This window comes from Kwoniella botswanensis, chromosome 1 (assembly GCF_036426115.1).
Source record: "Kwoniella botswanensis chromosome 1, complete sequence".
Lineage (NCBI taxonomy): Eukaryota > Fungi > Basidiomycota > Tremellomycetes > Tremellales > Cryptococcaceae > Kwoniella > Kwoniella botswanensis.
This window is the reverse complement of record NC_088599.1, coordinates 7,093,062-7,118,919: the sequence shown is the minus strand read 5'-3', so window position 1 is coordinate 7,118,919 and position 25,858 is coordinate 7,093,062. Positions and strand designations below refer to the sequence as shown.

Here is a 25,858-nt window from a genome sequence, read left to right as displayed (position 1 = left end):
AGACCCAAAAGGAGGAGAATGAAATCTAGGCAGTGATAGCGATTGCTGCCACACCCGGTGCTAGCGAAGTGTCTAAGCCGTCCTTTCCTTTCAAGGCAGAATCTAATTTTTCTTGCCAGACTTTGGTTACCTATCAGCCAGTAGAGGAACATGTCAGTATGTCAGTCACGATGTCTTTCCAGGTTTTTTGAAGAAGCAGACCAAGATGGTCATTGGACGTACATCGTACTCGTAGATCCATCGAGTGTTACCCGCTAGACCTTTTTGGACGATTTCCTCGACGAATTCATCATCGCTCAACTCAGCATTCAAGCCCTTGACTTCTTCAGCAGTTCTTGCATAACCATCTAAAACTTGATACAAGGCTTTATAATGTGGAGCCCTGAATTCATCGTATTCTTTCAAAGCATTTGCGATAGATGTTCCATTTTTCAAAGCTTGATCGACCGCGTTCGATAAGACGTATGCATCTTCGAATGCGAAACAAGCTCCAGCACCGAAAGCACCCGATAACGCTATGAATAACATACCCAGGCAGACCGGTCAGCTATAACATCGTCTCGAAAATCGATGAATCGAAGACAGCTCACGGTGTGATGCATCACCTAGCAATGCAATTCTACCACCATGGATGACTGATTCCAATCTTGGACCACCGAAGATAGCGAATTCCAGCCATTTCTTAGGTACGTCCAGTATTTTCCTAATGGTCTCGCAGTATCCCTATAACGGTCAAGAAATAGTCGGGCTCAGTTTCAGACTTTTCGTGAGGGTAGTTTAACTTACCGTGTAATGTCCAATCACCTCTTCCCTTGGGACTTCAGTCCCCCAACTGACCTTCGTCCCATTCTCATCAGGTATCACAGCCCTTGTGGCAATTTCGAATAGACCGTTGTCCAGTGGATTGGTGTAGATATGCGTTTCTTTAGTATGCCAAAAGCACCCACCTTGTGGGATACCTGGTATATGCGCGACCTCTTCTCCAGGTATTATAATTCTATAAGCAGTCTTTCCGGTGTAACTTAGCTTGTGATCTGGGAAGGCATAGCTTCTAGTCACCTATCCGAATGATCACTTTGGTCAGCTTGTCTTTGGGAGTATGTAATGATACATTGTCACTTACTGATCGGATTCCATCAGCGCCAATAACAAGGTCAAAGGGACCTTCACTTGTTCCATCTTTGAAGATCAATACCACTCCATCCTCTCGCTCCTTGATGTCTGCTAATCGTTTATTGAGCTGAATAAGCCCTTTTGGAACGGCGGATAAAAGTGCGTTCTGTAACTTGTACCGTTCAATTCGAGATTTGGCAGGTGTATTTGGATCGGCTATGAGGCCAAAAAGTCAGTCATTTTACTTAAATTCTGCATACGAAAAAGTCTGGTTGTACGCACTACTTTGGTATCTTCTGCTTATCAGTTTCCCGCTCGTACCATTTCTATTTTCGACATCGATTTTCGTTCCATCCCCTCGGTTTGTAAACTGTTCAATCTTCTCTGCCACCCCCATCAATTGCAAGTGTCTCCAAGTATTTTGGTTGATACCGATACCCTAGGAACAACGATGTCAGTCCACTTTCAAAGACTCGAGCACATCTTCAGCAGAACAACTTACAGCTCCTATCTCTCTCAACTCCCACGCGGCCTCGAAGACGCTCAAGTCGACATTCTGCACTCGAAGAAAGTGGATTATAGCGGCCAGACCTCCTGGCCCAGCACCTACGATGGCTACCTTGAGTTTCTTATCAATTGACATCCTGGTTTCGTGGTAGTGATGTTTTAGCTATGCTCGAGGGCGAACCAGTTAGGTATATGGAAGGAATTTCAGAAAATTATCGAAAAAATCATCCATCTCTTTAGTAATCACACAGGTCTATTTGGAGCCGTTGTTCGGCTCGGATCGTATCTCTTCGGATAAAGAGCACGCACAAGCGATCTATTGAGCTGTCAAGCTAATTTGTATTGCACTCCCCAGTCATATGTGCAATTGAGTTGTGAACATCAAGTTGAGGTTATCTTGATTCAGGGTCTCGAAGAAATCTCGCAATCGATCGACAAGATTGCGCCATTCAAAGTAATCATTTTCGGCGGTATTCCGAAATGACAATTGCCACAGACATGAGCCGAAATACATCTCCACGGCGAAGACGTGCTTGCCAAGGGACGCTTTGGGCGTTTGAGCTGGGACGACGCCTCGGCTCTTGGTACACTCTCGACGCCGAATGTCCTCCTCTTCCTGCATTACCAAGCCGGCTTTTTTCTGTGCGTGGCGATATTTTCCACACCTCGAAGGAGCTCCCATAAGGGAGAAGAAGACCAAAGACATTGATCGATGATGGACTGCATAGACTGTGTACTTCACGAGTGGCCACCAGCAAGTAGACATACATTGCAAAGAGCATCTAACGGCGACAATATATCTAGTAAGGAGTCTCAGCCATGGCAGAGATTCTAACAAAGTGACGTCTTTCGCCCTTGTGATCATGTACAGGGGTGTGTCCAACAGCTCGGCTGAAGATTCATGTCAGTGGCATTCCTACCGAGTAGTCATCAAACCACTCACTTGTCCCAGATGACAACTGTGCCAGGTTCGTAAGTGGCTCTCATCTGGATGTCACCACTTCGTTGCAATACATCATTCAACAATCGAAGTGTAGAGTCGGATTCTTCTTTTTTGAATCCTTCGATGTACCTTGGCATACCGTTTCCTTCACCGGCACCGATCGCCCAAAGGATCTTTTCACCTGTGGCAGGATGCGTTCGGACTATAATAGCAAATGAACTTTGTTCTAGTCCGTTCTACATCGCTGATATGCAACTCACTAAGAGGGTGAGATCTCTTCTGAGGGCTGAACCTCGCGGGCAATCCCTTGGATTTGGCGTACTCGATCATGCTTGTGTTATCATGAACGATCTTTAGACCCTCAAGTGTTTGTTTGTATCCATCAGATAGCTACAGTAGGCTGGTCAATTAGCCGTTCTCGATGGCTCCGCTACCTACCTGTTTGTATGCCTCAGTGGCTGAGACAAAGAGAGTATCACCACCAGTCTCTGGCACTTCAAGGGCAACGAAGAAAGTGTATCCAGGTGGCTGCTGTTCTGCTGTGTGGTCAGAGTGCCAGACGACAGAGCTGACAGACTGCAAGTCCGATGGCTTGATAGCGCTGAACCGACTGGGGGTGTGTCAGCCACCAAATCCAGTTACGATTGCCAGTTCACGCGACTTAAACGTACTTGGCAGCTGCCGGATCTTTGTATACGACGTGCATCTGGAGGTCAAGTTAGCCAGGTGCATTTAACCAGATATATGCAGATACGAATCGGACCCACCTCTGGGATACCTTTTGGGTAAGGCTGTGAAAGTTCATCAGCATATCGTAATCATCCAAGCATGAGCTACTAGCATACACGTACCATGGTCTAATATGAGATCAGCTAAAGTATTCTTCACGGTTTACGGTCGTCTTCACTTACAGGATGGATGTGAAGTCTACCGAAATGCCTGGCAGTCTCCAGTTGTTTCTCCACGCCGATATCCTTAAAATCTTGATCACGGCTGGGAGCGTGTTCACATCAGCATCTCCCAAATCCGTACTACGGAATTGTGAACAACTCACAAGATGACTACACCTCTCTCAGCAGCCAGCAAAGCGAGATCATCCAAGCCCTCTTTGGTCAATTGAGAGAGTTGAACACCCTTTTGAGCCGAGAGGTCAGCTGAGCAACGTCCACAAATCTCTGTAGACTTACCCTGATTTCTTCACCGATTCTGGGCGTGATAGCCTTATGTTTCGAGCCGGGTAGAAAGAGATGCTTCTTATCAGATGTACCTCTTGTACCAGGGTCGACATAGTTGATTTCTTCCCAGTCTGGGAAAGTAGCATGTCCTACTGAAGGAAGATATTGAGGATATCTTGGTCCCTAGTAATTCGTCCATATCAGCTTCAAGTACATCATTCATCGTCCCCAGCCGAGCAGTACTGACATCGTCTCCACCTCGCAAGTCAAGTCGACCGATGTTGCTGGTCGCTTGATGGGCGTTGGCTGTGGTTTCAGTCTTAATTTGCGATGGCATGGTGAGTCAAGTATCGCAAGGTGATGATCGGAACGAAAGAAAGATACAATTGCAACTTGTACCAATTTAACTTTTTCGTGTGCTAAGATGATCCTGATGTGGATCCCCTTCCACAGGCAGTACCGGAGTTTGACGCCCACTTGCTTCCTCATCCATTGGAACACCAATCTTGCCAACCCCGAACAATTGGCAGATGGTACTCTGAAGTATCAACGACAACGGACCTTTATTGACTGAATATCGGCCATTTCATCAATAGAGAAATTAGCATCGATGTCGTCAGATTTGTCGGATTTGAGCGATTCCGCTATTCTCGGCAGGAACGCTTCAAACGTCAAGCTTAATTTTCCAAGAGTGAGTTTTACCACTATGGGGCCACGATCGCACGCTGTCGCTAACACTGATTGGCGTTATCTCCCAGACTTGGATCATGGCTGTACCTTCCTTCTATTCATTCTTCTTCTTGGGAACGTACAGTACCTTCTTGGCCACCCACTTCTCGGTCAGAGCTCGTGCTCTAGCTGCCTTCTTAGGTCGTAAGTTCGATACCTCCAAAAGTGAATCTTACGAATGTGACTGATTGGAAGTTTTTCTTCTATGACAGCCACCGGGGCTGTCTGTACCGCTCTGCTGTTCGGTCGATTCCTCGACAGCAAAAGGATCTCACAAAAGGTCAAGATCTGGCTAGGTATGACTTTGGTACTCGTTCCACAACTCGCAAGTTTCATCTGGGTCGGTATCGAGTGGAACAAGTATCCGAATACAGTCGCCTTGGATTATGATTTGTAAATGCAAATCACCCGAAGAGAAACGTAGATGTTAATCACAAACCGTGTCATGTTGTAGGAGTCGATCAACAGCATACCTCGGTCAACTGCTCATGCACTGTTTTGGATTCTGTTTCCAAGTCTATCTATATTGGAACTTGGCTACTTTCTCGAACGTTCTCAAAGCAGCTTCCAGAATCGGTGGTACTTTCCGTGCATTCGAATGTGCCGGTCAAGCCACTTCGTTCGGTCTGGTGTCTAAATATCCTAGAGCCCTCAGGACTTTTTACTTCAATGCTTCTCTGTCTGTCCCAGCCACGATCTTCTGATCATATTGGCTAAGTCAGTGCCCGAGACTCCGGCAGAGGTCGATGATATGGTCAAAGGTCAATACAAGTGGCTAACAACAAAAGCTCAAGAGCAAACAGTAGATGGGACATGTGGAAGGGGGAGTGAGTTTTTAGATCTATAGGTTTGATTGGTTGAACGTTCTCATAGAGCTTTTCGTACTTGATCATTCAACCTACATGCATTCTTGGTTCTATCTGACACAACACCCAGTAACGCATTGGCCCATTCTAGCTGAATGAAAATTTGTGGGTCGCTAGTGAGATATAACCGTCCAGCAGTATCGCCCAGGAGTATGAATGCGAATTGGTATCTCAAGTAGACGTGTATATATTCATTCGGCGTCGAAGTATTTTACATTTTCCAGTATTCTGCCAAGGTCCCACGGTGGTCTGTAGCCATGTGAAAGATGGGAAATAATGGTGATTTGGGTGGTTGATATCGTCGGCAGGCAAGCCGGCCGTGGCATCCATAAGCCGAAGGGGCATGAAGATGAAATGCGATCTTAGCATCATGGTGTCGTTGCCGTCCAGCATGTTTTGTTCCTGAACCAAGATTATTTCGATCAACCGTTTGAGTTCTACTTTATCCTCTATTCCTTATTTGTCTTCTTCCTGTAATCCTTGCTCTTGCTGTTCCCTCTGTTTTCCCTTCATCGCTCTTATCCTCTCTACCCTCTCTTCTTGAGCCATTTCGAAATCTTTCTGTCTCTCCTTCCTTATCAATTGCACTTCCAACATTCTCACCTGTTTACCTGTCGATTCGAAATCACCTATTAACCCATCTGACGACAAGCCGTCATCGAACCTATCGAAATATAATGCCCATATATCCTCTCTTTCATCTTCCTGAACAGCGATGAACCCTTCCCATCCTTCAAATGTCATTCGTTTATCTATTGACGTACAGTCCCATGGTCCACAACAGTTACCCTCTGCATCTTGCTTTACACCATATTTGATTTCGTGCGTATCGCGATCGACGTATATCCAATTCAAGTGATTTTGCTCATTGATCGTACTGACCAATCCTTCGCCTTTGTACCCCGCTCCAGCCCATTTATTCTGATTTGATGGGTACGGGAGATAGTAGCCTGCAAACGGATGGACAGAATATGGTGGGAATTTCGACTGAGCATGCTGAATGTATAGCTGGAAAATGATTGGAAGAAAGGTGCCTGGGTCAATTAAAAGTTCCTGCTTTACGATATATCTGACTCATCGAACAAAAAACAGAACGACAAATAGTGGCGATCGTTATCACACGGTAGAACTGACTACTCACTTTGTCATCCTTCAATACGACTAGAGAACCTTCGAATTTCTCACTGTATCCAGGAATAGGAGTAGGTAATCTGGCAATCATGTTGACTTTCTGACCACGATGAGCCTCCTTGGCTTGAGCCTTTTGACCATGTCTCACAGCCTCCGTAGTCCCTACTATGGCTGGGCAGGCTGCGACGGCACTCAATATGCCTAACACCATTATGTCGAATTGCAAATGGTCATTTCGAACGAATTTAGTCGTCAGAAAAAGAACACTCAAAAGAAAACATTGGAGATGATCCGTTGATGGGAGGTCAGCACAGCCAAGCTATGACGTTGCAATTTTCCCTTACGAGGAATCGCTCCAGTCTATCCAACGGAGCTACTCCTGATAACAAAGGACGCATTGACCTTGCAAGGGATATGTGCGTCGAAGGGGTGTTCCATGTTACTCGGAGAAATGCCTGGGCACACAACATCGACCGCGCAAAATGAAGCACACCGCCACTTCAGGAATTCAGGGATGCGATCGAGGCAGCAGCTTAAATTAAAACGGGAAACGACATGAGCTCTAACGATATTTCAGCAGTAATCTATGGAAACATGCATATGGGTTCTATCTTCAGTTCTGTATATGGTACGTGTATATATCTAATCGCTACAAAAGTATCTAATGATCCAATGTTGTTTATCTTGTCTATCTGTGTCCTAGAGCAATCCAATGGTGATATCACCCTTGATCCTCGCCGAAAGATGAACTTCCACATCCAAATCCAACTGAATCCTAATCCTCAAACTCCCACCTTCATCATCATCTTTACCGTTCTTCTTACCTACGTTCTTAAGGTTCTCTTCGCCGATAGTCTGACTGAGCTGTTTTCTCTTCTTACCTCCGAGGGGATTTAGAGCGACATCCTTGATGGCGCTGGTAGCTTGATCGGCAGTCTTGGTAACTCCCTGAACGGTATCGGTAGCTTGGTCCGTTACTTCGTTGGCTGTGTCTGCAACTTCCTGTCCTGCTTCTCCAGCTTGCTGTAATCCATCCAAAGGTCCATCATTTTCTTCTTCAGCTTCAGAATCGGAACCTTCCCTTTCACTATCGCCACTATCGTAGTTGGGTGGCTTATTGCCGTTCTGTTGTCTTTGGACTTTTCTTTCTCTACGTAACATCCCTCAGGTCAGTACCAGTACGGCTTGCAGTTGAGAATCGATCATCAGACTCACTGTTGTTTCTCTGACATGTTGTTATCGTTGTTGGTCTCTGTATCACTCAAGTTTTCTTCTGTGGCAGCGTTGGGTTTCTTGGTAGGTGTGTTCTGATCTTTGGATCTAAAATTGAACATGTTTTGAAGAAGGGAAAAAGCTCAAAAGTCGCTACGCCATTTCCTTTAATATAAATGCAGAATAGACTACAGTTCAACACTGCTAACGTGTTATCCTGGAATCCGTCAGCAGTAGCGATGATATAAGATGCACAGACGGATGACTAATGTTCAACGTCATATCGAACAAGCATGTGAGGATGAAAGTCGGACAACCTGATTGTATATGATGTCACATACTCCAAGGATGTCAGTCCCAGCCCCAGCTTGAAGCTTCAGGTGACATTCCTTCATACTCTCGCGTAATTCCTAAGAAGCAGGAGGACATCCCCATATAGGGTTCCATTGGTCAAGCATCGAGCATTCCCTTTCCGCAGAACCCACTATTCAACACATGTTGTGCCAGGCAGGAATCACCCTCTTTCATTTGGGCTGCTTCCTCTCGGCCGTTAGGGACCCTCCAGTCCAAGGTGCACATGTTGGAAACGGCTTGACTAATCCTGAAACTGATGAAATGCAGTATTTATGGCTACGGGTCGAGAATTTGATTTTAGCTGGAATGAACTCCCATTTTTCGGTAAGATGACGCATGTCATAGGGAAATCCCCTGAATCGCGCAGACCCGACCCGCCGGGAACACAAACCTTAAATGCGCATGTATGCATGAGTTTGCTATTATCACCTTGATTTTCGGGATGCATGGTATCGAGTGAGGGAAAAAGTTAGCTGCATTAGGTGCGAGATATATGATTAGGATGACATCTGATATCATTACGTTCATTCCGTTTATCGTGTATATGAGCTACAAGTAAACATCTTCCGACATATGAGACATATCCTTAAAACACGTCCACCTGCTGTTTTGCTATACTTGTGATTTATACCTTTTCTCCCCGGTCCATCTCAGAACACAACGCGATGATAGAGCGAGAGTGGTAGTGATGGATGATAAATAGATAATTAGAGTAATCCAATAGTAATATCACCTTTAACTCTAGCACTCAAATGAACTTCAACATCTAAATCCAACTGAATTCTAATTTTCAATGAACCCGAATCATTATCCTCTTTCCCATCCTTCTTCCCAACATGTTTCAAATTTTCTTCACCGATCTGTTCAGATAGCATCTTCTTCCTCTTTCCCAATGGGTTTAAGGCGACATCCCGAATAGCATTGGTAGAATCGCCATCATCACCTGGTTGACCGGGTTTGATCATCCCGTTGGAAATGGTATTTTCAAATGGAGCTTTTTCATCGTCTGCATATTCTTGTTGGTTGGATTGATTGGATTCTTGTCGCTGGAGCTGTTGTCTGTGTTAGGGAGATACATGTATGTCAGCTCAGGGATCGAAAAGGAAGATGTATGTGATGGACGATGGGATGAACAAAGCGTGAGAGTTCACTTAGAAACAGAAAAAAATCAAACGGATCTGTTTCCAGCAGGACTTATGGCTATCGTATCAACACCATACGGACGAGAGAATGAAGGAAAGAAGAGGGGAGAGAGTACATCGCCACTCACTGTTGTTGATCCGACATCTTCGCCTGTAATTCTCTCAGTGGAGGTGTATACTTGATTTCGAAAAAGTTTTTATCTGGGTAATGTCAAATGACTCTGAAGGTATTGGTGTATCCGTAACTTCGTTAAAGTTGCGTTGTCAGCATGGAGTTGAGGTTGGATATGGCTGTAGTTGTCTTATATATACATTGATCCTGGATACGTTGGACCCACTCGTTGACACAATCCAACAACCCATCAACGTCATTTCCACCAATTGACAAAGGATTCAACGCATTTCCACTCCATAATTGGAGTGATGTCACATAGACGTCAAAGCTTCCTTCCGTCGTTTCGCATTGTCACTTATACGGATGAAAGGAGAATAAGTAGGAAGAGAGGGTCTGGATGTGTGTTGTTGTGTTGCCGGATGGCTCATGCGTTAAGGGTAACACTGCGATTGGTCTATTCAGCTTTGCATCAGGTCGACCCGTTTTCCTCGTCTGGGTATCGTGGTCCCATGGTGGGATTGCAGAGTCCAGTCTTGCATGTTAGAATTATACTTGATCGATACAGTGTCTGTCACAATGTAGATGTAGATATCGATGGGAATGCAAAGGAATGTTGATGCCATCTCATTTTCGTACTGTACCTGTCCTGCGCCCTATGATGGGTCGCCGATGACGTGTATTTCTTTCAAAATATCATTCAAGGTACCATCAGTTATCACATCCACCTACGCTCGGATCTATTTTCCGCATCACCATCTCTCCCATCCACCCCCCTCCCCCCCCCCCAACTTTCAATCGTCGATCGTTTATCTCTCGCCCATTTCTAATGCTTTTCATACTTTTGCCCAATTCATCAGATATCATAAAAATAGTTTACACCTCGATTCTAAAGGTTTTTACTAATGCTTCAACTCATTTTGACCTCATTTTCGAATCACCGACCCCCTCGTATACCATGTTGGGGGTTTGAAACGATTCTTACATGCTCAGGACGTGTGATTGTAGGCTGATTAGTCTCGAGGCTAATGTCTTTACTAACACTGAAAATTGTCGATGAACAGATACCGAATATACTCACTCAAACGGGTAGGAACGCGTAAATGGATCCTAATGAAGATGCTAATGCCTTGTACAGTAGTATGGTAGGGTATACTTGGGTTATAACGGAACAAGTTGAACTATGTTCTACACCTTTCGTGCACCAACATATACCCTCAATCAATTCATCTTTTCTTTCTTTCTTTCGTGTTTTATGTCTCTTTCTTCTTTCTTTCTGACAACTAAAACAAGCAATGACCATTGATATAAACGATCGATTCAAGTATACCTCGGTGACAAGGAGAACAACAAGTATGATACAAAGCAAACAATGCATACGGACGGTAAATTGGATTCGTCGACATATAACGACGGTAGTTACACACCTGCAGAAGATTTTGATTCGATTTATCCGCCAATTGATATCGAAGTACGATATTCGTCGCTGCCCAATCATTTCCTACTTTCAACCCCTACATCCACACCTTCATTACTTGATCGATCCCCGGATATACCCTTCGTCTCTCCACCGACTTCCCAGTGTTCTCTTTTCATTCAAGGTTCGGTACCCGAATTAGAATTCTCTCAAGCCTCTCAAGTATCCACGCAATTACAAACACCTCCTTCTGCCTCCTCAAACAAGGCCCATCGTTATGCACAGCTTGAAGACCCAGACTATCGCCTCTCCCCTTCTACTCCGTCTACTCGCAAAACCGAGTCTGCTAATCGATCAATTTCACAATTATCGCTCACCCCGCCCGCTTCGAATGCGACTATCACCCTTCGATCGCCCATTGTTGTTCGTCATGAGGAACCTATCACTTCACCTGCGTCCAGACTTCAACAGCTTACACCTAGAAGGAGACATAGAGATGAACAGGAGACGGAAAAAGACATACTAGACATTAGCGCAGTGAAGGAAGAATTGGAAAGTCCACTCAGGAATTTAGGATTGGGTACACCAAGAGGACATCATCGAGCTGAGTCATTTCACTATCTCGCCGAACCTGGTACCCCTCCTACTCATTCACATTCCCCACTCCCATCGTCCACCCCAGGTCTGGAGAGCCCCTTTAGGAGATTGGGATTGGGTACACCTCGAGGTCGAGGTAGAACCCCACCTCCTTCTCCTCAACCTCGACCACCATCCGTTTGTGATTCAGATGGATCCTCACCCTCACCCTCGCCATCGACCTCTCCCCTCAAGAATAGAATCAAAGCTCAATTGCATATCCCTTCACCAGGGTGGATACCAGATACACCAACTCCCTATCGATTTTATACTCCCGCTTCTACCTCACATAAACCTACTTATGATCTCACACTACCCCGTCAACCGATATTTACACGTTCCCCTTCGAGAGATATCAAACCTACCTTACCTCCTACACCCCCTCAGATAGGGTTAGAAAACAACGGTGGAGATGGTGAAGTATCGCTCAACTTCATCTCGCACGTGTCGATGGATGGTGGCGTCCTCGCCGCCTTAAGAAGGTACAAAGATCACGACCAGCGCCAAATAGTCAATATGAGAGAGTGTGGTGGATTGAACATTTTCATCAATCCGCCCAAAAGAGGAGTTAAGAAGAGGGAGGATGATGCGGAAGTGACAGAGGCTGCAAAGATATTCAGGTCGTTTGGTGAGTTCACTACACTTGGTCATGTATATGTACCTTATACTTTGAGCAAGAGACTGATCGTTCTGTATGGGATTGCCAACTTAGATGAGGAGTTTCGAAGAAATTCTATGGCTCATGCGGCACACACAACGAATCTATTATCTCCTGATATGTAAGTACCGTAGACTTTCAGTAAACATCAGCCATTGTATCAACCTTTCTCACTCCTCCCCAAGTCGACCCGCTGACTTAAGTCAATTCTTTCGATAGAGATCTTCGAAATCACTCCAAAGAAAGTATAATTACAGAATTGGAATTAGCTGGGGTACTAGGGATCCCGACGCTGGTCATCCAGTAAGCTCACACCTACACGTTAACGATTATATGCGATCAACCATTGATTCTGAATTGATTGACGTTTCTTATATTTTGTAGTCTAGGATCCGAAGGGCACGACATTGATCCACAGGGAGATATAGTAGATAGAGATAGGCTGGACATGCTCATGGTTGATTTGCAGGATATACTAAGTCGTACACAAGGAGTGGTATTGGCGATTGAAAATACCGTAAGTGACATATATCTGCATCCACCAACTCGATATCTGCCTACTGATTCTGCCATTGATCACTTTGGCACTGTAGGTCCACCCTTCTCCCAGCTCATTGACGACCCTCCAATCGCTTGCTCTACTCCTTGCCCTGATGCCCCACCCACGCCTGAAAGTATGTCTTGATCTCGCGCATGTCCATATATCAGAGCTCGATCTGAATGATCCGGAACGTCAGGAAGACCTGATAGAATTGTTAAAGAAGATAGGTAAAGGCAGGATCGCAGGTGTGCATGTAGGTGGAGGAGGAAGTGAACATGGTGGGAAAGGAGATAGACATGTTGGGTGAGTCGGATCTCTTGTCGCTTGCGAATAAGATGTCATACCTGACGCTGATGTATGTGGTGTTGACGATGATGGGTTTCAGTGTAGGATAGTAAGTGTTGTATTTGTATCTGCATCCTCCAATTCCAGTATTCATACGACTACCTGTGGAGTAAATATGGACTGATAATACCCTGATAATACTATAGCGGTTCATTCGAACTTTCATCCCTCCGATCAATCCTCTTACATCCAATGTTTCATTCCATCCCTATCTTGCTCGAAACACCACGGTATCATCGATACCATCGACGGCCTCGCAGCCATTCAAGGACCGGGACTACGATCAAAAGGATTCCGTCCAGTAGGATCGAAGAGCTGGAAGAAGAAAGATCTAAATCGGAATCTACCTTCTTACAATATATCGTTAATTTACCTGATACCGACTGGGAAGTAAATCAATATAAGATACTTAAAAGGTATCAGAAAGATAAGAAAAAGATTGAGAATAAGATATATAAGATACTTTGTAAGAGGAAGGACAGGGCGAGTGCCTTGTGGAAGAGATTCGGTGAAGGGAGGAAGAGGGAATTGAAGTGTTTGAGGAGAGTCCAAGGTGCAAAAAGGAGACGGATGAGGGATGAGGGATGAAGGGGGAGGCTGATCACGATGTACCAGTGTCATGATTATCATATCATCGAAATTCAATGACTTGAAACGTTGTAAGGGAATAGGATCTTGTACTTGAAGAATATCAAACCATTGAATTATCCATTAGTAAGATAGGGTTATCCGTTGTGTTGAACATCGTTAGACTAATTTCTTTGTTCTTCTTTTTCTAATTGCCCCTTCCGTATATTGTACATCATACGTGCAACACGTATCTATCTATGCATATGCTCACGATCTATCACCATCTGATGAGTGTCCAACCAACTTGAAGTTTCCTACTTCCTGCCCAATCCAGCCCATTCCCTCATCTGCTGAACTTCCACAACCCTCGCTCCACTCCACCCTTCCCCCTCTTGCTGTTCTTGCCCGAGTGCACGAGACTCTTCTATACACCTCAACACTGAATTCGCAACGTGATCAACATGCAGCGGGAAGGTCCTCATAGATTCCAGAGCACCGTGTAAAGGCGATTTCGAAGCGAATGGATTGGGTATACCTGATCTCAAAGATAATTTGGATGAGAGGTCGATGAGGAATGCCGGGAGGGTAGTGAGTGGACGGATGTGAGGGTGATACATCAATCCTATAACAAAACAATCATTTATATTAGTATGCAGTATGAACATACGAAGATGAGAGCGGAATCGTGAATTGTTGAAATCGATAAAGTTGTGGGAAAGCAAAAACTTACCTGGTCTAATGAATATAGGTTTCACCATTTCAGTCTGACCATTCTGCCCTTCATGATCATTATACACCTGACACCTCCTGGCTATCTCCAATTCCGCTTCTCTCTTCGTCTCGATATACCTAGATGGGATTAACGGTCGGAACGCATCTGCCGCTGAGATGTAGATGAATTGTTTGGCTATCGACGATGGTGTTGATATTGGTGCAGAAGAGGAAGAGGAAGTGGATAAGAATGTATCGAGCACTTTGATCGCTACGTTCCATTTTCGACAGCATCAGCATATCACATATCATTACAATAGGTTTTATTATCCTACGGTACAGTACAGCTTCATATTTTCGGATTTATGAACCGATATAATACAGACAGAACAGTCCAACTCACCACTATCCCTATTCATCCCTTCATACCCCCTCTTCTTTTCCGCCTCACTCTTTAATGGATTTCCATCCCCTCCTCCTAAATTAGTAGACTTGATCAAACTACCCGCCAAGCCCAATAGATCGCCCTGACGTATAGACGCCTTGTACCCCGTATCTTCAAGTAATATCCCAAGTGAGTGCACGACGCTCGTTCGATCTTTGATTAGATGCTGGTATGTCGATGGATCAAAGGCGTCGGCTCGAGCCCATTGGACTTTTGAGGACCACGCTGGAGTGTGTCCTGCGGGGGTGGTATAGGGTTTACCTGATGAGCTGTAACCAGAAACAGGTCAGCTAATGTCCTCGATCTGTAGAAGGAGATTGTGCACGAAGGAGATGAAGTGTATGGTGTTTGTGATATATCTTGGTGTCTATTGATTTGAGAAAAGGCAATTTCGATTTGATCGCAGAAGACATCTGACCCACCTCATACTGCTCACTTCCCAACCCTTGGTCACTGCAGCTTTACATATCGCCGAGCCTATGAACGATAATGTCAGATCAAGCTATTGAGGTGAAATTTCGTATCAAAAGATAGCGCATACCCAGAAACCCATTCCCTCCCACCACTAGTAACTTCGGTACAGATGCTGCCATTTTGAATGCCGCTGGTTAGAGACCGAAGCCGAGGCAATGCACGATGTTCAATATATGGTAAGATTCTACTCTAACAAATCGAAGGACGAACGAATAAACGAAATCGATAATCGGACAAGTTAGGATGAATGATCAACCTCCACTTTCACACTTGCACTCAATCTCACCTATCCATTATTCCTCGTGATGCAGTCAATCGTCCTTTCTTGCTATTTGATGCGATCAGAGGCAGATCTGCTGGCTGATTGTTCATTAATACCAAAGAACACTTCGACCATTCATTCGCCTACAGATCAAATCTTATATGTAATAATTTCTTTACAAGGGACGGAACAAAGCTAAAGCACAAACAGGTAGAAGAGGTACAACAGTTGCAAGAAGAGCAGACCTATTGTCCACCTCTCAATCTAAGAACCAAATGTAAAGTTGATTCCTTTTGAATGTTGTAATCACTCAAAGTTCTACCGTCCTCTAATTGTTTACCGGCAAAGATCAATCGTTGTTGGTCAGGTGGGATACCTTCTTTATCTTGGATCTTGGACTTGACATTGTCGATAGTGTCGGATGATTCAACTTCCAAAGTGATGGTTTTACCAGTGAGACTAGACAGAAATGGTAGATTATCAGCTTCTGTCAGATTATTCGTCACTCGTGAGCTAACTTACGTCTTGACAAAAATTTGCATACCACCTCTCAATCTGAGTACCAAGTGGAGAGTGGACTCCTTCTGAATGTTGTAATCAGACAATGTTCGGCCATCTTCGAGCTGTTTACCAGCAAAGATAAGTCGTTGTTGATCAGGTGGGATACCCTCTCTGCGAGACAAGGTCTTGGTCAGCATAACTCACTAGCAGGTGAAAGTAGCATATGTCACTCACTTGTCTTGAATCTTTGACTTGACGTTATCGATGGTGTCGGAGGACTCCACTTCAAGGGTGATGGTCTTCCCAGTCAAAGTCTTGACGAAGATCTGCATACCACCTCTTAATCGCAATACCAAATGGAGAGTAGATTCCTTCTGGATGTTGTAGTCGGAAAGAGTTCGACCATCTTCGAGCTGCTTACCAGCGAAAATGAGTCGTTGTTGATCGGGGGGAATACCTTCCTTGTCTTGAATCTTGCTCTTGACGTTATCGATGGTGTCGGACGATTCAACTTCAAGAGTAATGGTTTTACCGGTGAGGGTTTTGACGAAGATTTGCATACCTCCTCGGAGACGAAGCACGAGATGGAGAGTAGATTCCTTTTGAATGTCTGAGAAGAAAAGAACAGATGTTAGCCGTGAACCGACCTATAAGATCGAGGTGTGGATGCTAGCTTACTGTAATCGGAGAGGGTTCTACCGTCTTCGAGTTGTTTACCAGCGAAGATCAATCGTTGTTGATCGGGAGGAATACCCTCTTTGTCTTGAATCTTCGATTTAACGTTGTCGATGGTATCAGAAGACTCAACTTCGAGGGTGATGGTCTTTCCGGTAAGAGTCTTAACGAAGATTTGCATACCACCTCTTAATCGCAATACCAAGTGGAGGGTGGACTCCTTTTGAATGTCTAAGACGATCGTATTAGTCAGCCACATCCTGCATAAATCGGAAAAAAGGTTGAGAAGGATACTCACTGTAATCGGAGAGGGTTCGACCATCTTCTAATTGTTTACCAGCAAAGATCAATCTCTGCTGATCGGGAGGGATACCTTCCTTGTCTTGAATCTTGGATTTGACATTGTCGATGGTATCGGATGACTCGACCTCGAGGGTGATTGTCTTTCCGGTAAGGGTCTTGACCTATTGCCGGGATCGTCAGCTTATCGACCAACGATGGCATGAAGTGTAAGTTCACTTACAAAGATTTGCATGTTGTTCTGAGTTTATCGCAGGTAAGGTTTGTATGAGTAGGTCTGTAGATCGAGAAGAGGAATGATCAGAAGGTTAATAAGTGAAAGAAAGGTAGGAGGAAGAGGTACAATCAGCATTCATGTCCTGATCGGTAGTTCATGGACATCGACGATGGTGAGTGTTATCAATCCAGGAGGCGTAGAAAGGCGTGGAATGTAGTGGAAGATAGATAGTAGCGGAGGGGAGGATGGATGCGTGATTTGAAACGCAGTAGAAGAAGAGTGAGATTGGGTGGCAACGATCAACGTGTCACGTCTTATCGCCATCTCCAACCACTGATCCATATGCATCCATCCTGCCTATGCATCCAATGCATGCATGGTGATCGTGGGGAGTGAGGAGGGGACGAGAGATGGAATGAGGGACTCACAGTGATGTTTGACTGGATGATTGGGTTGCACGTAGTAGATAAGAAGGAAGGAAGAGGGGGTTGAGTGATATGAATGGTGTGATGATGGTTATATATATGTGTGTGTGTTGTTTCCCCGGGTATCCGTATGGGGAAATGACGCTTCCAGTAAGAGAGAGTACCCTGCACTCATCCACGCAACTCGTTATCTGACTCAGCCATCCAAGATATAGGTATACCGAGCACTGAGCAGACGGAGAAACGGGTATGTCCGAATGTGGCATTGAATGACGCGTGTCTGTGACATGCACGGTTCACTTCTTCACCCGGTTAACCTTTTACTGCTGTCTGTCTGTCTGTCTGCGTCTTCTTGGCCACTTGAGACATGTCTACCTATATACCTTGATACCTGTCATTCTCTCATCTCTTTCTCATCCTCATCATCATTGTCACCTGTCACTATCATTGTCATCAACAAATAGCATACCATATCATACCATCAACATACCCCACACACTCGCGTTTGACACGCTAAATACAACCACAACCACAACCACATTTACTGAACAACCTTCATTAACGTCAGCAAAATCAAGAACCATACATTGTACTCCAACCCATTCCACGTCTATCTGCCCATCCTTTGAAGACCCAACAAAAACCACAAGCAAATAGATCATCATCCAACTCAAACTCATCAACAGCAATAAAGCAAGATCTCACGCATAAAACCAGTAACAACAGAATCACTCCGACGTACTTTCAACAATGTCAATCTCACTTCCTAACGGCACTTTGCTCGCCGCCCCTTCATCCTCTTCTACGCCCGTCACATTATCAGCCGCTGTGACAAGAATTTTACACTTGGCTAATTTCTCAGCAGAGTGAGTTTAGCGTTTCTTTCTGTTTTTGCCAATCTCCATCTGTGCATTTAGGTACTGTCTCATCATCTGTCATATTATCTTCTCGAATGTAGCTTTTCCATCCTCAGCCTACCTGACAACTGCCAGCTGACAACACTGATACTATTTTCGCAGCCTCAAGACTCGAGACCTTCAAAACATGTTCAAAGATTGGGAAGCCGAGAAAGGTGGATTCCGAATCAAGTGGTTAGATGATGTTAACGCTTTGGTCGTATTTGCTGATGCTTCAATTGGTGAGTGGTGTCTGAATATCAAGTCTAATCTCCGTACACTCTTGCAACCTTCTTCTGTCTTCGGTTCCTTCACAACCTATCGTGCCCAGGTGTACACCTGCTTCATCAAGCGGTAATTGAACTAACTCGTCATGTTCACACCCATAGCCAAACGAGCCTACCTCTCTCTCCTTCTCCATCCCCCTTCACAATTCTCGGGCCTCATCAAGCCCTATGACCGACCCGACGCCGCTCAGATCATCCAATCTCTCGCAGCACGTTCATTAGGCCATCGATCAACCGGTTCAGCACTCAACGGATCGATCTCTTTCCCATTTCCTACCAATAACGATCCTGCTCAACCCCAAATCCACTCTAGAGCTATGTCAGTGACCAACCCCCTAAACAAGGGTGGTTCGGGATCCATATCAATCCAACCTGGAGGATCGATCTCCAACGTTCTTAACGGTGGTGGGGTGGGGGGACATGTGAGAGGATCGACCGCTCCACAACGTATTGGTGGTGGTGGAGGGGGACATCATCGAACTTCATCAGCAAGTTCATCTTGGAATAATCGAGCTAGCGGTTCATTCGGTGGAGGAGTATTAAGTTTCTCTTCATCGTCTGTGGCTGCCAACAAATTACCTACACATAACGAAACTTCCCCTCACCCCCATTCGCTCGCTGCTTCCAGGTCGACTAGCGATTCAGATGGTGAACCAAATATCGTCATTCTAGATCCGTCTGCCACCCAGGGCTTGAAAACGAGATCTAATACCGCTCCGAATGGAAATACAAATGGGAGGGGTAGAAGGGAAAGTGTAAGTGCGGAGAAAGCTATGAGAGAAGTTGAAAAAGCTTTGGCATCGGTAGAAGCTCAGGGATAGTCAGATAGGATAAAATAGGATTGGTTGAGTGGAAGAGTTTGATGTTGGACATTTATTTGTTTGGTTTTGGTTTTGTATTCTTCTTGTTAGTCTTGCGTGTTTCTGTTGGATGAAAACAACATCAATCGAGGGATTTACCGAGGTTTGAGGTGAAAAAGGCGAAGACGTAGAACGAGTATTGTTCGCTTGGAGAAGAAGTAAATATTCTTTCCAATGTTGAGGATTTTGTGTATAAAACTAATTTCATCATCACATCATATTCGTATGTTAGTCACTATGCTCATTCAAAATCACATTCATTCATTTAAATCTACTTTATGAACAAAAAACATCCTCATGTCATACTTCTACTCTCTTCATATTCATGACCTTCTGTATAAACATGCATTACATTACATTATTTTACTTCATTATATGTATATGTGTGTGTTATGATACTTGAGAGTGTACTATTCGAATGGCTGATCATATCCTATGATACTGCAATTCACAAGAAACCAATAATATCCTATCTTCTACCTCAATCTAGCTCTATCTGATCATCACATACTTTACTTTTGCTCACCTTCCACACTCGCATGACCACTCCCCCTTCTGCTCCTACTATCACTCCCACCAGTCAAGTTCGGACTAAGTACCTGGCTGATACTCCCACCCGTCATCTGCGGACTTAACTTCTTACTTGCACTATCTCCCGTCCCAGTTCGTTGGGGAGTGATCGCTCTCTGTTGCTGTTGTTGTTGTCCGGTAGGTCCAGTCAATTGCGGACTAAGTATCTTCGGTGTATTTCCGGTCAACTGTGGACTTAACGCTCTAGCAATAGTCGTTCCAGTATTTTGTGGACTGAGTACTTCTCCATTAATCATCTTCCTCAAGGTATTTTCATTTTTTCTCTGTCTTATCCTCTCAGCTTCTTCCGTTCCACCCGTTTTCTTCAACTTCTTACTTCCCAATTTCAACTCTTCTTCAAACTCATCAATCTTATTCATCTTCTCCTTCTCACGTTGTCTTTGCTGTTGTTCAATAGCTTTTAATCTTGAATTCGGATCACCTTCTTTAGTTCGGATTTCCATTAACAAATTACCGATTCCCCCCTCGGTATTTTCTCCTTCGGTCGAGTCAGGTTTCACAAAAGCTTTACCAGACGATGCTACCCTTCCTCCGTTTATTGTTCTTTGAGTGACAAAATCCTTCACATTACCAAATATAACTTCAACATCATCTAAATCCTTCTTTAGATCCGTACATAATTTAATTTGATAACTTAACAATTTTTGTTCTTCCATCACTCGATGTAATTCAATTTGCCAAGTTGCTCTCCACATAGGATCAGCCAATTGAACATCCGAACTTAACTGACCGACTAATTTCTTAGCTTTTTCCAAATCATTTTGTATAGTGTTCATCTGTGATTTTGACGGAGTGACGTATCTCTTGGAAGCATCTTCTCTGGCTTTATCAATGAGATCAGAAACATCCTCGACGGATTGGATCGTATCTTGACATTGTGATTCAAGTTTCGTCTTTGAATTATCTAACAAAGCCCTATTACCTCCCATCTTGGTTTTGACTACATCCCTCATAGCTGAATTTTGAGTTCGTAATTTCCCAAATGATTCTTTCGTCTCATTTAGGAAATCAACGTGAAGTTGACGCATGACCGCTAGGTCTCTTCGAAGGGATTGTAGCTCGTCATGCTGTTTTTGCAATTCAGCTTCTTTCTCTGGGGTGAGGTTGACAAGACCGCTTCGAGGTGAGGGCGATCCCGGACGCGGACCGGTGGGAACGGCGGTAGTGGATGAAGAAGGAGCTATGCTTTCTGAAGATGGTCGACGGACCATGGTGGATGGACGAGACATTTGAGCAGATGGCGATACAGCAAGTAAGGAGGGCGAAGGTGTCATAGAGTGTCGTCGGGTAGAATCGATAGTCTTCTTCATATCTTTTATTTCCTGCATCAGACTCGCGAAGGTAGTATCGAAATGCTGTTTCACTTGATCAAGGGCTGTAACCCATGTTATAATTGATAATCAGCCTACTTTCAATTATACTAGATTTGGTAGTACGACTAGACTTACGCTCGATGTTCAAGTTCAGCACACAACCATCTTTCAGTTCTTCCATATCCTCCAATTCAAATTGTACTCCCGTCCTATTGTCCCTTATATACACATCCGGAAAATCCTCCATCCCCGGATCATATTCGAATCTCTCCATGAAGAGTAATCTCAGATTGGACATACTGACAGGTAAATCCACCGTGGCTTTCTTCACCTGTCTACCAATCTGTAGGAAAACCGATACGCTCGTTGGAGCAGAAACTGATGAACGAGGTCTGGGAGTAGCATTTTGACCTATATCATCCGGATCGGGAGTCTTGACCACTCGGACTGATCGATCAGATTGATCATCTGACAGTATATCACCAGTGGGCGTGGTGGGTCTGCCCAACTCGCCATTAGCTTGTAAATGTGCAGTGGAAGTCGGCGAGATGAGTGGATCTGCGTCAGCAGATACAGCTTTGCTTAGAGCAGCATTGGTAAGCGATTCAGGCAAAGCTGGCATGGGTGGTGGTCGATCTGCCCTCCTTGTAGGTCTCTGGGGACTACCGATACCTGACTTCTTCCCTGGAGAACCAGGTAACATCTTGTTGAATGTATAGCTCGAGAATCGCTTTGACGCTCTTCTCTCTAACGCATCAGATCTCTGCAAAGCAGCGAGAGTCGCTCGCGTTTCTGGAGGTACATCCGGTAATCCATCCATGGACTGACCGGAAACTGGGGCCGGAGGTGTAGGAGCCGGATGTTGAGGCTCGTCAGGCAGATCGAGGCCTGCTGGAAGGTTGAGAACGGGTAAAGAGGGTGGGATGGGATGTTGCTGGTTCGAGGACTCCTCAGTTGTATTTTGAGGCAATTGTTCATGCTGTTTTGCTGGACTTCCAATTGGAGGTGATCTGATGGGAGATCCATTGGTGATATCCGAATCCGCCGAGAACCTCGAAACCGGCCTCTGAGAGCTATAACTATCTCTGCTGAATCTATCTGGTCTGGGAGGGGGTTTGCTCGATGGTAAATTATGGACTTGAATAGTCGGTGGAGGTGAAGGTGCAGCTGGTACAGGATTGTCAATAAGTTGGTGTCTTACCCGTTCTTGTTGCATGGGAACGGATGAAGCTGATCGTTTATGTTGATGAGTCTGCTCGGGAGCCCTCATACGTGGTGGACGAAAGGCATCTGGAGGTGCGGGTCTACTAGGCAGACCAGTCCGATTATTCCCTCTTTCCGCTAGAGCTGATGATGAAGGTACTTTGGTACCAGGTAAATTTGAATGTTGAGAAGCTGGACTGGTCGAGCTGGTTGATCCACCTGATTTGTGCGTCATCCTATGATCAGTCTCGGGTGGCGGAATTGGGATTACCTCTCCTTTCGACGGTTTTCGTTGTTGATATCCAGCTGATGGAGCAGTTCCAGTCGGCTGAGCCGTGGGCATGACTACTGCCGGAGATGGATCATTCCTCTGTCGATCTTGTATCAACCTCTTGTACGCCGCTTGTTTCTGCTTCAATCCATGAAGCAGGTTATATATGATCTGACGGATCTCAGGGAGGTACACTTCTAACGTTTCGTGATTCTGGTCGTAAGATAGACATTGCTCTAAACATGCTCGTAAATCTTGGGGTATTGCGTCGAGTTCGCTGCGAGTGATGTACCAAGTCAGTTAAGAATGAGATGCAATGCTTGGGTACAAGTGAAAATGAATATTTATGAAGACTCACTGAGTTGGTATTCCTGCTCTGTGGAATGCCTGTATACAAACCTCAAAACCATTCCCTAATCTCACATAGATATCGCTGACCTGTTCGTTTATAAGTATATATCAGCTGGGTCACTCCAACACTACTTCGCGTAAGTAAATGAGGGCACATGGTAAATTCCACTTACATCAGTCTCTGATATCAGAGCTTGCGACCATTGTTCTAACCCTTGCAATAGCTGCTTTGTAGTGACCAGTAATCTAGTGATGGAGGAATCTAGAGCAGAAGTGTACTGGCCCTATATGCGTTAGAACAACGATTAAGACTGCATCTGATATGCTATTGATAAGATGACTTACGGCTGATCTACTCGATCCACTCGACCTCCTAGGGGGTTGACTGGAACCACCACCCTGGCCATGTCCATTCCCACCAGCTTCTCTACCTATAGGACTAGGATCCAAACCCATATTCGGTCTTGCGTTTGCGTCGTAGGATGACGAGGTCGATGATGGTGTGGAAGTGGAAGGACCAGGTATAGGAGTAGGGTAGGATATATTGGGTCTTGACATTATCCCGTTGTTCGTTGTTCGTTGTTCGTTGTTCGTAATCGTGATTGATGATAATCGATCAAGGTAAAGGATGGTGATAGTGAGCGGCGCGTGGTCACACTTTTTCAAAAGGTGTGTCTTCTGTAGCAGCTGGTCTTCTTCACTGTAGTCCTTTCTGACAACCACGACTGTTGAGTGAATCGATGACCATTGATTGTACAAGGTGATATGCAGAGGAGTGAGAGTGAGAGATGATCCAATTTGTACTGTGCTCGAGTGTCTTTGTTCACTTTTAACGTGTCTTGTTCGCGGCCCCGCACAGACACTTTCCACTTTGTACCATCATCTGGTGCCCGTCAAATTTCTGAAAAAAGGTCCGAACTCAACATCCATCGAATCGATACTTTCAACTATAAGCTATAGATCGTACCGCAGCTCGAAAACAGTACTGGTCTTCTACGATGCCAGCCATATCTTCGACCTCTGCTTCCGCATCATCAAGTAGGATGTCTTCCCCCGCTCCTACTCCTTCGGGGTGCGGTGGATCCGGTCCAATGCAACCTATCGATGCCTATCGACCGATATCTGGACAGGTCAAAGTACGTAAATGTCCCAGACCGTCTGTGACACCCATTGACAGCAGCTTATGATGCTTCTTCACTCACTCAGAAACCAATCATACCACTTTTGCCTTCTTCAGCGACCCCGAACCTACCAACATTACTATCTCTAGATCCAATCACTTATTCATCGAGATTATCAGGTAAAACACTCCAAACTTCCGATCCTACCTCTTCTTCATCTACCACTCTACCGAATCTTGGCAGTAGCAGTATATCACCTTTGGTAAGAGGGAAGAAGAGAAATAGGGGATATCCAAGTGAATTGCAGAAAGTCAGAGACGAACAGCAGCGGAAAGAGGGCGAACGGAAGGAATTAGGATTGAGTGGGATGAGGAAAGTTAGGAGAAGGTTAGGTGGAGTTATGAACAAGGGGACGAAGATCTCGTGAGTGTAGTAAACGATAAATTTGACATCTGTCCTCGTGGACTGTACTTGTATCATGACTGACTTGGTACTCCATTCATTCAGATACAACTCCCTGATACCTCTCAATCACCTTCATACGAATTACCTATTCCAACTCTTATCTTTGCCTCCTCTTCCATCTCCTTCATCGTCGAACATCAACACCACCAATAATGTGACGCCGACAACAAATTCCGATGCTGTATTATCTAAATTGTCCAAAGCTGATTTTACCGGTATGAAAATAACAGTCATATCATCTAAGAATCCATCATTGGTGAATCAAAAAGGTATAATAATAGAAGAGACATGTTCGACATTTCGGATAGTTACGAAGATAGACAATAAAGTCAAGGTCATACCGAAAAATGGAAGTTTATTTAGAATTTATATACCAGCTTATTCACCCTTATCTTTAATGTCATCCAGCATCCAGGATATAGATATAGACATGGGTGATCAACATGGATCTGGATTGGATTCAGAAGACCTTTTGAATCAATGTCCAAGATTACAGATCGATTTGTTAGGATCGAATTTCCTTGATAGATCGGGGGATAGAGCAGGTAAGAAATTGAAACCTCTTCAAGGGAATGGTGGTGGATCGGGATGGGCTCAGGATTGGATAAAGGAAACGGATTGGGAAAAGACGTTCAGTTTGTTAGCGGATAAACTCGGTGAGACAAGCAACAGAAAGGCGACAGCTGTGAAAGGAAAGAAGCGTAGTAGTGGTGGAGAAGAAAAGAAGAGGAAGAGGAATAAGAGTAGAAGGAAGGATCCACCGGCTTTTGGCAATCCCGAGTAAAGTTAGAGTGTTACTCCAACGTTGTATACGATGAGCCCATCTGATGAGCAAGTACAGCTCATTCTCATGAACAAAACGTACATTACTATCAACTTGGTCATGTTGGTGATCCGATCATTAGACAAGATGAACACTGATGCATTTGCGTAAATGGGAGAGAAGCTAATTGACGTGATAGGACTTGATGGATCTAACTGGAAGCAAGAGAAGCGAGCGAGATGATCCGTTTGAGACTGATATAAAAGCGAACAGTAC

At 44.7% G+C, this 25,858-nt stretch overlaps 12 protein-coding genes across 12 annotated transcripts; 4 read left to right on the top strand and 8 right to left on the bottom strand.

Moving 5' to 3' along the window:
• Positions 1 to 25: 25 nt before the first annotated feature.
• L199_002689 (uncharacterized protein) lies at positions 26 to 1,756 on the bottom strand (the record flags this gene model as incomplete). Its single annotated transcript, XM_064888428.1, has 7 exons — positions 26 to 130; positions 223 to 515; positions 591 to 723; positions 787 to 1,059; positions 1,124 to 1,329; positions 1,396 to 1,552; positions 1,616 to 1,756. The coding sequence occupies 7 exons, from the start codon at positions 1,754 to 1,756 to the stop codon at positions 26 to 28; spliced, it is 1,308 nt and encodes a 435-aa protein (XP_064744500.1).
• Positions 1,757 to 2,420: 664 nt separating this feature from the next.
• On the bottom strand, positions 2,421 to 4,075 carry L199_002688 (uncharacterized protein; the record flags this gene model as incomplete). Its single annotated transcript, XM_064888427.1, has 11 exons — positions 2,421 to 2,511; positions 2,564 to 2,765; positions 2,824 to 2,953; positions 3,002 to 3,173; positions 3,235 to 3,269; positions 3,331 to 3,354; positions 3,415 to 3,420; positions 3,475 to 3,556; positions 3,618 to 3,697; positions 3,751 to 3,921; positions 3,986 to 4,075. The coding sequence occupies 11 exons, from the start codon at positions 4,073 to 4,075 to the stop codon at positions 2,421 to 2,423; spliced, it is 1,083 nt and encodes a 360-aa protein (XP_064744499.1).
• Positions 4,076 to 4,348: 273 nt separating this feature from the next.
• L199_002687 (uncharacterized protein) lies at positions 4,349 to 5,171 on the top strand (the record flags this gene model as incomplete). The annotated part of the gene is made up of 4 exons (XM_064888426.1): positions 4,349 to 4,429; positions 4,497 to 4,611; positions 4,680 to 4,860; positions 4,922 to 5,171. 4 exons carry the CDS (start codon positions 4,349 to 4,351, stop codon positions 5,169 to 5,171), a joined length of 627 nt encoding a protein of 208 aa, XP_064744498.1.
• Positions 5,172 to 5,789: 618 nt separating this feature from the next.
• L199_002686 (uncharacterized protein) lies at positions 5,790 to 6,675 on the bottom strand (the record flags this gene model as incomplete). The annotated part of the gene is made up of 2 exons (XM_064888425.1): positions 5,790 to 6,341; positions 6,475 to 6,675. 2 exons carry the CDS (start codon positions 6,673 to 6,675, stop codon positions 5,790 to 5,792), a joined length of 753 nt encoding a protein of 250 aa, XP_064744497.1.
• Positions 6,676 to 7,163: 488 nt separating this feature from the next.
• On the bottom strand, positions 7,164 to 7,798 carry L199_002685 (uncharacterized protein; the record flags this gene model as incomplete). The annotated part of the gene is made up of 2 exons (XM_064888424.1): positions 7,164 to 7,614; positions 7,680 to 7,798. 2 exons carry the CDS (start codon positions 7,796 to 7,798, stop codon positions 7,164 to 7,166), a joined length of 570 nt encoding a protein of 189 aa, XP_064744496.1.
• A 939-nt stretch (positions 7,799 to 8,737) lies between these two features.
• L199_002684 (uncharacterized protein) lies at positions 8,738 to 9,317 on the bottom strand (the record flags this gene model as incomplete). The annotated part of the gene is made up of 2 exons (XM_064888423.1): positions 8,738 to 9,089; positions 9,301 to 9,317. The coding sequence occupies 2 exons, from the start codon at positions 9,315 to 9,317 to the stop codon at positions 8,738 to 8,740; spliced, it is 369 nt and encodes a 122-aa protein (XP_064744495.1).
• A 1,339-nt stretch (positions 9,318 to 10,656) lies between these two features.
• On the top strand, positions 10,657 to 13,469 carry L199_002683 (uncharacterized protein; the record flags this gene model as incomplete). Its single annotated transcript, XM_064888422.1, has 6 exons — positions 10,657 to 11,965; positions 12,050 to 12,116; positions 12,215 to 12,298; positions 12,380 to 12,512; positions 12,589 to 12,839; positions 13,028 to 13,469. 6 exons carry the CDS (start codon positions 10,657 to 10,659, stop codon positions 13,467 to 13,469), a joined length of 2,286 nt encoding a protein of 761 aa, XP_064744494.1.
• A 296-nt stretch (positions 13,470 to 13,765) lies between these two features.
• L199_002682 (uncharacterized protein) lies at positions 13,766 to 15,200 on the bottom strand (the record flags this gene model as incomplete). Its single annotated transcript, XM_064888421.1, has 5 exons — positions 13,766 to 14,073; positions 14,182 to 14,433; positions 14,566 to 14,876; positions 15,030 to 15,084; positions 15,149 to 15,200. The coding sequence occupies 5 exons, from the start codon at positions 15,198 to 15,200 to the stop codon at positions 13,766 to 13,768; spliced, it is 978 nt and encodes a 325-aa protein (XP_064744493.1).
• Positions 15,201 to 15,588: 388 nt separating this feature from the next.
• On the bottom strand, positions 15,589 to 17,054 carry L199_002681 (polyubiquitin; the record flags this gene model as incomplete). The annotated part of the gene is made up of 6 exons (XM_064888420.1): positions 15,589 to 15,802; positions 15,866 to 16,015; positions 16,079 to 16,454; positions 16,523 to 16,750; positions 16,818 to 16,983; positions 17,043 to 17,054. 6 exons carry the CDS (start codon positions 17,052 to 17,054, stop codon positions 15,589 to 15,591), a joined length of 1,146 nt encoding a protein of 381 aa, XP_064744492.1.
• A 1,157-nt stretch (positions 17,055 to 18,211) lies between these two features.
• On the top strand, positions 18,212 to 19,465 carry L199_002680 (uncharacterized protein; the record flags this gene model as incomplete). The annotated part of the gene is made up of 3 exons (XM_064888419.1): positions 18,212 to 18,327; positions 18,481 to 18,599; positions 18,747 to 19,465. The coding sequence occupies 3 exons, from the start codon at positions 18,212 to 18,214 to the stop codon at positions 19,463 to 19,465; spliced, it is 954 nt and encodes a 317-aa protein (XP_064744491.1).
• A 551-nt stretch (positions 19,466 to 20,016) lies between these two features.
• L199_002679 (uncharacterized protein) lies at positions 20,017 to 23,791 on the bottom strand (the record flags this gene model as incomplete). Its single annotated transcript, XM_064888418.1, has 5 exons — positions 20,017 to 21,470; positions 21,544 to 23,159; positions 23,241 to 23,320; positions 23,407 to 23,517; positions 23,579 to 23,791. The coding sequence occupies 5 exons, from the start codon at positions 23,789 to 23,791 to the stop codon at positions 20,017 to 20,019; spliced, it is 3,474 nt and encodes a 1,157-aa protein (XP_064744490.1).
• Positions 23,792 to 24,231: 440 nt separating this feature from the next.
• Positions 24,232 to 25,603, top strand: L199_002678 (uncharacterized protein; the record flags this gene model as incomplete). Its single annotated transcript, XM_064888417.1, has 3 exons — positions 24,232 to 24,369; positions 24,440 to 24,777; positions 24,862 to 25,603. 3 exons carry the CDS (start codon positions 24,232 to 24,234, stop codon positions 25,601 to 25,603), a joined length of 1,218 nt encoding a protein of 405 aa, XP_064744489.1.
• Between the last annotated feature and the right edge of the window lie 255 nt (positions 25,604 to 25,858).